Source organism: Panthera uncia, chromosome D4 (genome assembly GCF_023721935.1).
Source record: "Panthera uncia isolate 11264 chromosome D4, Puncia_PCG_1.0, whole genome shotgun sequence".
NCBI lineage: Eukaryota > Metazoa > Chordata > Mammalia > Carnivora > Felidae > Panthera > Panthera uncia.
Window position 1 is genome coordinate 83,531,273 of NC_064807.1, and position 13,052 is coordinate 83,544,324.

Below are 13,052 nucleotides of genomic sequence, written 5' to 3' on the forward strand. Positions count from 1 at the left end.
GACCCCCACCTCCATCACTTACCAGCTGTGTGGCCCGGAGCAAGTTATGCTTCCCCTCTGCATTTCCTTTTCCTCCTCTATAAAATGGGTTGTTGTAAGGATTAATAAGGTAATGAATGTATAAGTCATTATACATTGTCCATCCATGCAAAATACTCACAACTTTTACAATAAATACCTGGTTAACTACATCTAGAGTAAGTCTCAGTAGTTAATAGTAAACTTTTAAGGCTATAAATTTTCCTCTGAGTACCACTTTGGTCAGATCTCAGATTTGGTCAGATTTTGATACGCAGTGCTCTTATTGACATTATCTTCAAGTGATTTTTTTGTTTTCTATTTTCTGCTTTTCCTTTGACCCAAGAGTTGCTTATGAGAGAGAGAGAGAGAGAGAGAGAGAGAGAGAGTGTGTGTGTGTGTGTGTGTGTGTGTGTGTTTTCTAATCAGTTAGAATTTTTTCTATATTTATTGTTTAATTCCTAAATTTACTTTTTGGAACTTAATGAGCATTTCTTTATATTCTAATATATAACCAATTTCTGTAAGTATCCCATGGGTATTTGAAAAGACTGATATTTTCATTTATATAACCTTGTTAACTTTGTGAGTCAGTATTCATATATGCACAGGTATGTACATATATCTGTATATCTGTGTATATCTTGTAGGTGCATACACGCACATGCACGCGCACACACACACACACACACACACACGCATTCTGGAAGAGACATGCCGAAGCTCTCTCTATAATTGTGGCTTTGTTGAATTCACCTCCTTTCTGGCAGTTTTTTGCTTTTACATATTTTGATGCAATGTTGCTTTGTGTGTAGAAACTTGTAGTCATTAGATCTTCTCAATCAACTGCACTTTTCATTAACATCGGTCAGTCACTCCTCTTTGCCTTCTCCAGTGTTTCCTGCCTTGAATTCTGTTTTACATCGCTGCTCCTGCTCAGCCCACCGGTAGTGTAGACGTAGTGGTAGTGCTCATGGAGGGCTGCGGGGAGGATATGCCAACATTGTCCATGCACAACCCCAGAGAGCCTGGAGTGTGGATCATGCTGTACAGCCAGTTCTCCTCTCCCATCCCTGGCCAGGTGGCTTGTCCCAAATTCCAGCTGGGATGATGCCAGGAGGCTGTGCTAAGGCTCACCACTGACCTATCATAGCAATGTTTTCGTATCACATAATATTTTCTTATTAAGCTCCCTCAGTAGAATTCTCTGTCTAGCCTTTGTTCTTTGTACCAAGGACTGTTGTTGCTTTTTTGATTTCTTCTTTTGTGGTAGTTAATTTATGATTTTAGCGTGTGTGTGTGTGTGTGTGTGTGTGTGTGTGTGTGTACATAGAAAAATAGACACATAGCTAAGTGAATAAATAAAAAACCGAATTCAGGGCCCCCCGGGTGGCTCAGTTGGTTGAGCGTCCGACTTCGGCTCAGTTCATGGTCTCGCGGTCTGTGGGTTCAAGCCCTGCGTCGGGCCCTGTGCTGAGAGCTCAGAGCCTGGAGCCTGCTTCAGATCTGTGTCTCCCTCTCTCTTTGCCCCTTCCCTGCTCATGCTCTTTCTCTGTCTCAAAAATAAATAAAAACATTAAAATTTTTTTTTAAAAATTCATTTAGTCCAAATGGGCGTTGTCCTGGTTATGACACCTTGGAACCTATTAAATGTATCGGTTGGCGAAATATACAAGTATCCATCTTATTTTCCAGTTGGGTTACAGGTGAAAACCCTTGTGGCTGGAGGCTGTATGAACTAGAAATGCTGAAATCTTGCCAGTATTCATTTTGGTTGTCACTCAGATATTTGATTACATTTGAGCCATCTATGTGAGAGATTAGCAGTCGGGATTGGAATTGAAGTCAGAATTATATCTCGATTTTCCATAAGCCACCCCTTATACCTTCTAGCACAGTGGTGCTGTTTTGTGCTGTTTTGTTCTGATTCATGGCGAGTGCCCACCATTACTATATATCTTCTTTAATTTTAGGGATCTATCTTCTGGATTTAATCTACATTGATTCTGCATATCCTGCCTCAGGCAGCATCATGGAAAACGAACAAAGATCCAATCAGATGAACAACATTCTCCGAATAATCGCTGATTTACAAGTTTCCTGCAGCTACGGTTAGTACCCCTGGTTGCTGGAATTGTGAAATCTTACATCACTGAAATTTGGATTCGGCACCTCATCAGTGAGAAAGCTCTGGGAACCAGGTGGTCCCCACAAAGCTCTTCATTTTAATATCTTGAGCACCCACCATGTGCAGGACCCTTTACCCACAGGCTTGATCTTCAAAGATGATGAAAACTAGATGTTCCCATCTCTGTGTTACAGACAAGGAGACTGAGGCTGAAGATCGTTCAGTCGCTTGTCTAAGATCATGCGTCTGGGGGTTGGCAGCGCCCAGGTCTTTCTGGCTCCCAGGTCATTCATCCACGAAGAGCTTTGTGGGCAGCCCCTGGGCAGGTCTCCTCCAGGAGGATTCAGGGACCCAGATTTCTCCACGTTGTGGCTCCACCATGTCCCCTGGCCTTAGAGACCTCCAGTGGACTCCACATCCACCTGGCAGATGCAGGAAGAGAGAGAATCATCCAAGAGTAGATTTTATGGGCCAGATTTGTACATAATGCTCATCATTTCTGCTGGGGAGGCTAGGAAATGTAATCTAGCTGTGGGCCTGGAAGGAAAAGGGAAATGACTTGGTGAAAACTAGCCAGGCTCTGCTCCACATGACCAGATCCAAAGTGTGATTGATGGTTGTCGAAGATGAGGTTGAGGAACTGAGAAGTCAGAACGCTGGGTGGGGCATCCATGCAGGTGTCGCCTTCCCCCAAGATGATGGCGGACTCCGCCGTGTGCAACTACGTTGTGAGCCAGGTGCCCAAGTCCTCCAGGAAAGGGCGGGAACGACCAGGGTGCCAGCCGGGAGAGGTCAGCAAGGAAGAGAGGGATGGGTGGTAGACCTGCAGGAATGGGCCTCCGTGGGGCAGGGTTTTCAGAAGAGGGTGGAGGAGTAAAAAGTCTGGAAGCAGCAAAGGGGGACAGGAAGGAAACCAACCCCACCTACAGTTCACAGGGCATGAGAAAACTGACAGCCTCCACTGGGGAAGGCCATGGGGAAGCCAGGGTGGGGCTCTGCAGGGTGGGCTTGTTGAAGCCAAAGGCCCCCTCCACAGGCACTTCCAGATCAGCTGCCCTGGGGGCTCCCCATGCAGTCCTCCCCCGCCCAGGCCCTTTTCCATTCACAAGTACATCAGCCCTCACCGTCCTGCCGGGCTGCAGGGCAGTGACACACGCGGCTCTGGGGTCAGACTCAAGCTCAAATCTCAGCTCTGCCTCCCGAAAAGTCACTTTCTCCTAAGTCTGAGGTTTTCCCATCAGTAGCAGTGGGGACGTCGTGCATGCAGAGCCCTTATCGCATTCCAACATTTGAGTAGAGTTCAATGAGTCCACCGTCACCTTCATACCTGCCTCTTCTCTATCATCAGCTTTGGGAAACAGGTGTCATCATCCCCACTTTCGGACAAGAACACAGGCTCTACAGGGGCGCCTGAGTGGCTCGGTCGGCTGGGTGTCCGACTTCGGCTCAGGTCGTGATGTCACGCTCCGTGAGTTCGAGCCCCGCGTCGGGCTCTGTGCTGGCGGCTCAGAGCCTGGAGCCTGCTTCGGATTCTGTGCCTCCCTCTCTCTCTGCCCCTCCCCCACTCACACTCTGTCTCTCTCTCTCTCTCTCTCTCTATCAAAAAATGAATAAACGTTAAAAAAAAATTTTTTTTTAAAAAAAGAACACAGGCTCTAGAGATACAAGAGGATCTGTTCCAAATCTCACAGTTGAGGGGCGAAGCCATCAGGGGCTCCTCACAGCACCTGGACGCACGTCCCTGAGAGCCAGGGCCCTTCCCCACCCCCTTTCTTCTCCTCTTCACAGCCCCCTTTAGTGCCTCCCCTTCTTCCCTTAACTTGTCCCGTCCCTCCCTGTGAGGAATGGCGGAGAGGACCACAGAGTTTTCGGCCCCCTTGGAATAGTGACCGTGGAGTTCTGTGGGGAGCGTCTGACATCAGTCACTCTGGCAACAAGGCTGTGCGACGTGGCCAAGGCTTCCAGGGACGGAGTCGAAACCTGGCTCTGCCACTTCTCAGTAATGTGATCTTTGCCAGTTGCCATAGTTTCTTTCTCTGTGCAACAGGCACGTTATTTCCCCGCCGTGAGGCAGACGTGACAGTTAAAGCAGATGACTTCTGGAAATCACCTGGTACCTAGCCCAGCACAGCAGGTGCCCAGGCGTCTAGACCCCTCCCTTCCTTACCTGGATGGAGCAGCTCCTGCCCGTGGGCCAGACTCTCAAGCTGTGCTAGGACCTGGGTTGGACCTCCACACCAGGCTGGATGGGCCTTGTTCATTCATCTTGCATTCTTGTCATGCAGGGGGTGGGAGGCCTGCCCAGTTACCCCACGGAAACCTGTTTTAGGGCACAAACACCTGGCTCTGGTCTGTTCTGGAGGCCTTTCTCTCCCCAGCCAAGGACCTGTGGTGATTTCAGGGTATGTGGCCCACTTCTCATATGGGGCCTGGAAGTGGGGAGAGACTGAAGCCTCTGGGTTGCATCCGTGTTTTGCAGATCACCTCACAACCCTGCCCCACGTGCAGAAGTACCTGAAGTCTGTACGCTACATTGAAGAGCTCCAGAAGTTTGTGGAGGACGACAACTACAAGTAAGTGCCCGCCCCCTGGCCCGGCCCTTGGGGACCAGCGATTGGCTGGTGATGTCGCTACCTCACTCCGGCAGCACCACGCCTGCACACTCAGGCACAGGCACGTCGTGTGACCTCTGGCCCCACAGAGGCCGAAGCGGTGCGGTCTGAGCATCTCCTCCCACTTAGCTCTGCCCCAGCCACCCAGGCTCCATGTTCTGAGGAAGGTGTTCTGTGAACTTCTCAGCCTGGCTTACCCACATCGCATGGGTGATGGGAACTTAGACTCCATGGCGCAGGCTCTGTGCTCCGGATTCTCGCGAGTGACTCCCCCCTTCACAGTGCTGGCTGGAAGGACAGCATCCTAGCCATACATCCAGCCATACATACTCTGTTTGCTGGCTGGCAAACAGAGTCCTCCAAGAGCCTGTCTCGTGGATGAGGCAGCTCCCCGTGGCCCCGGCTTTCTGCAGGACTCTCGCCATCCGGGACTGGCCGAGGCCCCGTCTCCATCCCGTGCAGCCCTTTGGAGTAGACTCGGGTCCCTGAACACCCCTGTGGGTCCTTTGCTCTCATCTTCCACTCACCCCACTCTGGCTTTCAGTTCTGTCTTCATTTGTGCCACCTGGGAACTTATCCAGCATGTCTATGTATTTAGAGGGAGAAGGAGGATTTTTCATATCAACTCTGTCTGCCACATTGATTGGACATCCTCTTGGCTCATTTTCAGCTTGAGGCCAACTATGAGCCTCAGTGCTTTTCGTACGACCTGATCTATCAAGACAAGGCTCAGCCATCTTGTAACTGATCATTTCCCCTGAATTGTCAACTTTCCAGTGGATTCTTTCAAATCTCATCTTATTGGCTGCTTCTAGCATGCCGTGTTCCTTCGGATCCCGTTAGTCAATGCGTTTTTGTTTTTTGTTTTTTGTTTTAATCTCTTCCAGTTTCATGTCTGAAAATTTGGCCAGTTTGGTTACTTGGTCTTCACCAAAATCACTGAAAACTGTAGAGAACCGTGGTCACTAGGGACACTCCCAGGTTACTCCTGATTTGCTCACTAGAGCCTTGGGGACAGCTGTTCAAACAGCTCCACATCTGGCCACATCTACAGTAGTCGTTCTCAGCCCTGGCTGTGAATCAGAGTCACCTGGGAAGCTTTATAACCAACCATATGTTTGTGGTAGAGCCTGGAAATTTGTATTTTCTCAAAGCTCCCTAGGTGGTTCTAATAATTAGCCATCTTTGGGAGCATAGACATAATAATGTCTTTAGTTGTTATGGTATAATATTTTACTAAAGCAGAGTGTAATACGAAATTTTGATCTATCACATAATCATTAACAACAACAGATGAAGGCGAGAGATGACCATTAAAATTATGTTTGCCACCAGTTAAGCTCATTTTACTTACAAAGCATTTGCTGTTCCTAAAAAGAGTACCCTGGAGTGTGAAATTATTCCCATTTAGGTTCTGGGATAATATTTTCCATTCATGTGCCGGCAGTACAATTAAAGAGACAGCAGTTTTTCATTAACACTAATATCCTTTAAGGAGAAAAATGGTCTATAAATACTTCTGACCATGAGATAATCCTTGGACAAGCTGTAGGTTGTGAGTAATTACTCCTTCCATTCTGAAGGACATTGAACACCCCCAGCACTTACTGCTAAACAACAGTCAGCCTGGATGTTACAAAGGCCCTTTGTTGTGGTCCAAGTGGGCAGGCCAAGGGAAGAAGCCTGCACTCTCACCCCCAGGGCCCAGACCACTGAGAGGGTCCCTCCCCAGGGAGGCCCTGGCTCTGGGTGACACAGGACATGCAGGGCTGTGATTCTACGTGAGGAACCCACACTCCATGGCCCAACTCATGCCCCAAACTTGCTCCCCATCCGAAAGGACGCAGTGGCTTCATTATTACCTGATGACAAAGCATTTCTTTATTTTGTTGTATTTTATTTATTTAATTCAATTTAATTTTATTTAATTTAATTTTATTTTATTTTATTTTTTATTTTATTTACCTATTTTGAGAGAGAGTGTGAGAACACGGGGAGAGGCCGAGAGAGAATCCCAGGCAGGCTCCGCGCTGTCTACACGGAGCCCGATGCAGGGCTCAAACGCACAAACCGTGAGATTATGACCTGAGCCAGAATCAAGAGTCAGATGCTCAACCGACTGAGCCACCCAGGTACCCCGACAAAGCATTTCTAACACCTTGTCCCCATCTGCTTTGGAGACACTGTGCCAAGGGGCCCAAACAGTGCTTTGTTTTTCTTGACTCTTCATCTATTTCATTTTATTTAAGAACATTTACCCAAATTCCTACTACCTAGAAAACATGACCTTTAGCATTAAGTGAACAAAATTTTGGACATTTTTTTATGCACAGGAAGTGCAGATAGACATAGAGAAGGATGGACAGATGGATGGAATGATAGAATTTATTAAAATTGGACCATGCTACACTTGCTATTTTTAATTGAAAGTATTTTAACTTAACCAGAAACTGAAATAAAATGTAAGGAATTGCTTGCTCTTCAAATAAATATTTCTTCAGCACAAGAGATATAATTTCCTAAAAGGGTCTTCTAAAATTAACAAGAGAGGTCAGGAAAAACATGAAGACGCTTGAGTCAGTGAGTTCTGTTTTCACTGGGTCTCTGCCGTGCACAAGGTCAGTTGACTGGTTAGGAAAGATGAGAACATCAGTCCTCTCCCCCCTTCACCTCCCCTTCACCATCATCCAATTTTTTGTTAGTTGTATTATTATTACTACACAGTCCAAGTTTATAACATACACATCATGTTCAGGAACCATAATTCCTACTGGTTAGTGTTTCTAAACAGATTCAATTCTTACCACCTGTGTTCTTCCACAGTTTTCCCATTCCTGGAGTCTTTGTTTTAATGACTCCCTTATTTAGCTGCATTTCATCACGAAGCAGGTTTTCGCAAGTCCCACATGCTCTGATTTCCCCCCGTGAAAACATCCGCAGGTGACCAGGCCTCCCCTTGCTGGGCCGCACGCCTTTGCGTCTCTCCCCCAGGACTCGCGGACCCTTCTTCTGTAGAGAAGTCTGAGCCAGTCTGATCCTTTTCCTCTTGCAAGTGACTTGTTTTATCTGCCTGGTAGGTAAAGGATTCCTTGAAGTTCAAAAGCACAACAACAGGAATGGCTCCGAGGGTTCTGTACCAAATTTCCCTGGAACCTGGTGTGCTCTTTTTTCAATTCAGAGTGATTCTTTGGGTTATCTTTGACTTCTTCTGTGCCATTTCTTGGCTTTCCTCTTTCAAGGACTCCGGGCATCCATACGTTGGGTGCTGTCTGCTTTCCATGTCCCCAGCTTCTTTCTAGTGGCTATAATAATCTCTGTCTTTTCATTGACAGACACCCAGATGATCTATTCATTTGGTCCTTGATTGGTCCCCTAGGACCCCAGGCTCCCTTTTCATCTAACTCCTTTGTGCCATCTCATTTTTCAGGTCTTGCTTTATTCAACCCATGTTCTGAATAAGCTGTTCTGCTCAAAGCACTTGGGGGGATTTCCTTGTGTTCCTCGGGGCTGCCTCCTGGGCCAAGCAATCTGGGCAGTGCTCTACTCTATTCTCTCTCCTTTTTTGTGTGAGAGGACATTTGCTAGCTTGCCACACCAATTCTTTTTGCTTGCTCGCATTTTGAGAAGCTCCATCTGGGTATTCCATGGCTCTGATGGAGGGAGGTGACATCTGACCCTGCTCCCATGTGTGTGAGATGGGCTGGCTTTTCCTCCTGCTGTGCTGTTAGGTCAAGGTTCTTAAAGTCTTTCTCTTCTTCGGTAGCCTGGGGGAACACAGGGCTCAGGCTCCAAGGAGGCACAGGGAGCACGCAGTTGTGTTTTAGATACCGGGCTCTATTAAAAGGCCTGCATTAAGGTTTCCTCCACCTTGTAGGGGACTGTATCCCATGCCCTCAGGTTTCAAATGTTTATTTATTTTTGAGAGAGACAGAACATGAGTGGGGGAGGGGCAGAGAGAGAGGGAGACACAGAATCGGAAGCAGAGTCCAGGCCCTGAGCTGTCAGCACAGAGCCTGACGCAGGACTCGAGCTTATGAGCCGCGTGATCATGACCTGAGCTGAAGTCGGACGCCTAACCGACTGAGCCATCCAGGTGGGCAGTCCTGGATGCCCTCGGGTGTCAAATCGCCCCCTCAACGGAGGCTTCATTTCCGTCAGCGTATCCACATGCCGTCCACCCATTTCATCCGCTTCTCGCCAACACCTACCGAGAAGCCTCGGAGGGCAGGATAGGAGCCGTGCTGCGTTACGCCTCTTGGTCAAACTCTACAATCCTTTTTCTTTCCTTGGCTGCAAGTTTCTGAAGCTCATGGCTTCAGTTCATGCCCCTTTTCTTGCTGAGTTGCATCTGGTAAGTTCTTCTACCCCTAAGCCTGTATAACTATTTGTTGGTTTTGTTGGTGGGAGCGTGGCGTCTGGCATCTGGCTTCACTCTGCCATCTTCACCCAGAAGTTCTTAATCAGTGCTTTAAAAATAACAACGTTGAGGTGCCAGTCCTCATGGTGCATCCATTGCCTTGTGCCTGCCTGGGGGTGTCCAAGAGGGGGTGCAGTGTGATGATTAGAAACTCTGATTTCAGGTCAGACAGTCCTGGCTTTGGTTGCCTGCCTGCCCCTTGCCACCCCACAGATTTGGGAAAGCCGCCGAGCCTTGCTGTTCCTCAGTTTCCTCATCTAGTAGCTGGGGACAATAAACGTACCAAGTCCAGGGGCTTGTCTTGAGAACGAACACATTTGTGCCCAATAGATACTGAGCCACGATGACTCTTTTGACTGTATCTTCCTTAACCGTTGTTTCTGGGTCATGGAAATGCCCTGGGGAACCACACAGGGAAGTGGCCGAGATCTGGAGCAGACCCCAAAGTACTCCTGGGCTCCGAGACTGTAGCCCTTGGCAACAGTCCCGTCTCCCGACTCCGAACACACATGTGATCAGTCCCCCTCTGACACCCCAGAGCCTCTCTGATCTTGTAAAAATCTTCCCTTCCAGACTGTCACTCAGAATCGAACCAGGAAGCAGCTCTCCGAGACTGGTCTCTTCCAAGGAAGATCTTGCAGGTATCGTAGCCACCTCGAGTGGGGACACACCGCTGGTAGCCCAGGCATGGCTGCCAGGGCTGGCCCTGACTGTGGGTCAAGAGCACAGGTGTAGGTTGGCAGACTCCGCAGTCCCGTAGCCCTCGCACATCAGCCTTCCGGGCTCCTAATCCATGGGGCCCCCGTGGGACTCCTCTGGGCTGGGGCTCCCTGGAAGAGCCTGGGACCCAACAGCCCCAAGAGAGGCCAGATCGGGATCCCAGGCTGGGAACATGCACAGGGTAGGGAAACCTCTAGGATCTTCTCTGAGTCACCTGGACACTTATCATCGGGCCTGCTGCCCCGGTGCAGGTTGACTGCCCTGGAGGGATACACAGGTGCTGGGTATTTGGTGCCACCAGACACAGAGGGCTCACCTTCCTGTAGCATCAGCTTTATCACATACTGGGACATACACAGTGTCCCTAGTGATCAGGGGGATGGGGACAGGGTTCCCATCAGAGGGATGTGGGAAATAAGAACAGGACTCGAAACAATTGTTTAGGGCCATAGAAGGAACAGGAGGAAACACTAACCATTTGAGACTGTGTCTTCAGGAGGTGATGCCAAAGTCGGAGCAGAGAGTGGGCTTGAATCGAAAAGCGTTCTGCCCCTGAGTCTTGTTCAGATTAGTTTGAGGACGAGGCCTCTGCCGCCTTTTCTGGTTAACGTGCCCTAACAGGATCAGCCAAGTCTCTGGCCTTCCCCAGGTGTCAAGAAGTCCCCACAGCCACACTTTATCTTTCCACCCTCTGGACGGTGCCCGAGGATTCGTCTCCTAGTGCTCCTTCCTGCTGTGTGATTCCATTACTTCCTCCCCTGCGGCGCCTGGCCCATGCCTCCTTTTCTCTCCCTATGTGCACGAGCCATTGAGCAGGGAGAGGTGGGAGGGTCTGCTGTGAGCCAGGCACCCAGTGGAGCGAGGTGACGACCTGCCCACACGGAGCTTAGGCTTTAGCAGGGGAGATGGGGTGCAAAAGCCGCTAGGGGGTAAGGCGTGGCCCAGGAAGAGAGATGGCAGAGAGGGGGCCTTAGCCTTGGCTTGAGGGGTCAGCTCTGCCTCTCTCCGGGGACTCTCTCCGGCCACAGGTCAAACTCAAGTCTCATCTCTGCTTGAGAGAAGCAAGGCCTCTGGGAAGTTCCCCAGCCAGGCTCCTCGCACGTGCCTGGAATGCCTTTTCCCTCATATTTCCATGGTCCGCTCTTGCTCGTCGTTCTAAGCTCAGAGAGACTTTATTTCAGCTCTTTGTTTCTTTAGGACACCCTAGTTTGTAATTGTTCTCTTTGGTCACTGGGCCTCACTTAGTTCCTGTTGAGTCTCCAGCTCCCCTCATAAGGCTTGTGCTCCACAGATGCTCAGCCCTCACAGGGTTCACAGATGAATGAATGGAAGGGAGGAAGCAGCAGGCCGAGGCTCCGGGTGGGCCTTTGGTGAGCACTGGCCTAGAGCACAAGCGGGTCTCGTTGCCGTAGCCTCACGCCTGGTCTTCAGAGAGCCTCCCCCTCCCCAGCACCCTGCACACACCCACCTGCAGCGCGGGCAGCCTTAGCTGCCAGCCTCACCTCCTGAGCATCAGCCACTCGGCCTGCAGGCTGCTTGTTATCAGGGCACCTGCCTCACACCTCCTCCCAAAAGAAGAGCCCAGCTCCCCCACCGCCCCTGCCCCGGCCCCCCGCCCAGGTCTGCACTGAGCATCAGTGGCTCCCCCTGCTAGGCTGGAGGCTGTAGACCAGGAGCCAGGCTCAGAGAACTAACTGCTAATTGCGGGCCTCAGGAGCTGGGCCTCTCACTGAGCCCCAGGCAGGAAAGGAGGAGCTGCATTGACTTTTGACCCCTGTCTATGATGAAAACCGGTGCCGGTGGGGAGGGCCGGGGGCACCTGGGTAGCTCAGTGGGTTAAGCATCCAACTCTTGGTTTTGGCTCAGGTCATGATCCCACTGTTCGTGAGTTCAAACCCTGCGTTGGGCTCTGTGCAGACAGGACAGAGCCTTCTTGGGATTCTCTCTCTCTCTCTCTCTCTCTCTCTCTCTCTCTCTGTCTCTCTCTGCCCCTCCCCCTTTCTCTTTCTTTCCTTCCTTTTCACTCTCTCTCCCTCTCCCTCTCTCTCTTTCAAAATAAATAAATGAACTTTAGAAACAAGTGCCCAGGAGCCAAGACCCAGCCCCTGGCCCAGCTTCATCGAGGTTCGCCAGACCCTCCTGTTACAGCCACCATCACCTCCCTCTGGCTCTGTTGTTTATTAGCCGTAGAGGCCAGAATCCAGCAAATCAACCAACCACCAGTGCGAATCCCCGCAGGGAACAGATTGCCCCCCCCCCCCCCCCCGCCCCCTGGCCCGGCTCACACGAAGAGACTCTAGCGAAGGTGAAATGGGAATTGCAAAAAGAACGGGGAGACCCCAGCACCCTCGGCTGAGGGACCTGGGACAGCAAAAGTGTCACCCACTCCAGCGATTGCTGAGCTGAGGAGGACTCGGCATCCGAGGGGCACACAGAATAGCCGGCACACCCGCCAAGCCTCGGTTTCTCCATCTGTAAAGTGGGCGTTGTCGTGTCTCTCTCACAGGGTTGTTGTGGGAACGTGTTGAGAACCCGTGTGTGAAACACAGTGCCTGACACACCGAGCACTCGCATCAAGGGTAGTGTTATTAGGATGGTGTGATGGTCGTGGGTATTATGATTGTGCCTCTGTCACCGAATCAGCCTCCAGGTTTTAGTGAAACACTGCTGCCTCAGGGATACTTTCTCCCAACGGACTCCGCCCTCCTGCCCTCCCAAGCTGGGGGTCAGGGCTGTTAACAGTTAACACCGGGGCTGGCAGGCAGTGGCCGAGGCCAGCCTGCCCGTTTTTGTATGTGAGCACACCACACCCATCTGTTGACATTGTCTGTGTCTGCTTCCCTGACAGTGGCCGAGCTGAGTAGTTGGGACAGAGACCCTATGGCCTCCAAAGCCTAAAATATTCACCATCTGGCTTTTTACAGAAAGTTTGCCAACCCAGTGTTGCACACTCTTGCAGGGATGGTCTGTGCTTCTCCACAGCTCTTCCCTCTGCGGGAAGGACACCGTTACCTATGCACATTTGTCCCCTATCTGCCTTCCCCACCGCACTGAGGGCCCCCTGAGGTAGGGACCACGGCCAGGGTCCCCGGAGCCTGGCCCCCGGGCGCCTCGCCTGCCCTCGGGTCTCCTTCAGGCAGGATCTCTGAGCTGCTCG

The 13,052-nt window shown here is 50.5% G+C and overlaps 2 protein-coding genes across 10 annotated transcripts in view; one reads left to right on the plus strand and one right to left on the minus strand.

Annotated features, from left to right (window-relative positions):
* Positions 1 to 13,052, minus strand: part of RPL12 (ribosomal protein L12) — a 534,927-nt gene that overhangs the window by 288,937 nt on the left and 232,938 nt on the right. The gene's annotated exons all lie outside the window — the stretch shown is intronic.
* The window catches only part of RALGPS1 (Ral GEF with PH domain and SH3 binding motif 1), a 271,670-nt gene that overhangs the window by 217,444 nt on the left and 41,174 nt on the right, over positions 1 to 13,052 (plus strand). For all 8 annotated transcript variants that reach the window (XM_049637854.1, XM_049637835.1, XM_049637824.1 and 5 more), the window contains 3 exons: positions 1,992 to 2,129; positions 4,626 to 4,719; positions 9,749 to 9,816. In XM_049637854.1, coding sequence (XP_049493811.1) covers positions 1,992 to 2,129; positions 4,626 to 4,719; positions 9,749 to 9,816 — 300 coding nt within the window. The remainder of the gene's footprint in view (positions 1 to 1,991; positions 2,130 to 4,625; positions 4,720 to 9,748; positions 9,817 to 13,052) is intronic.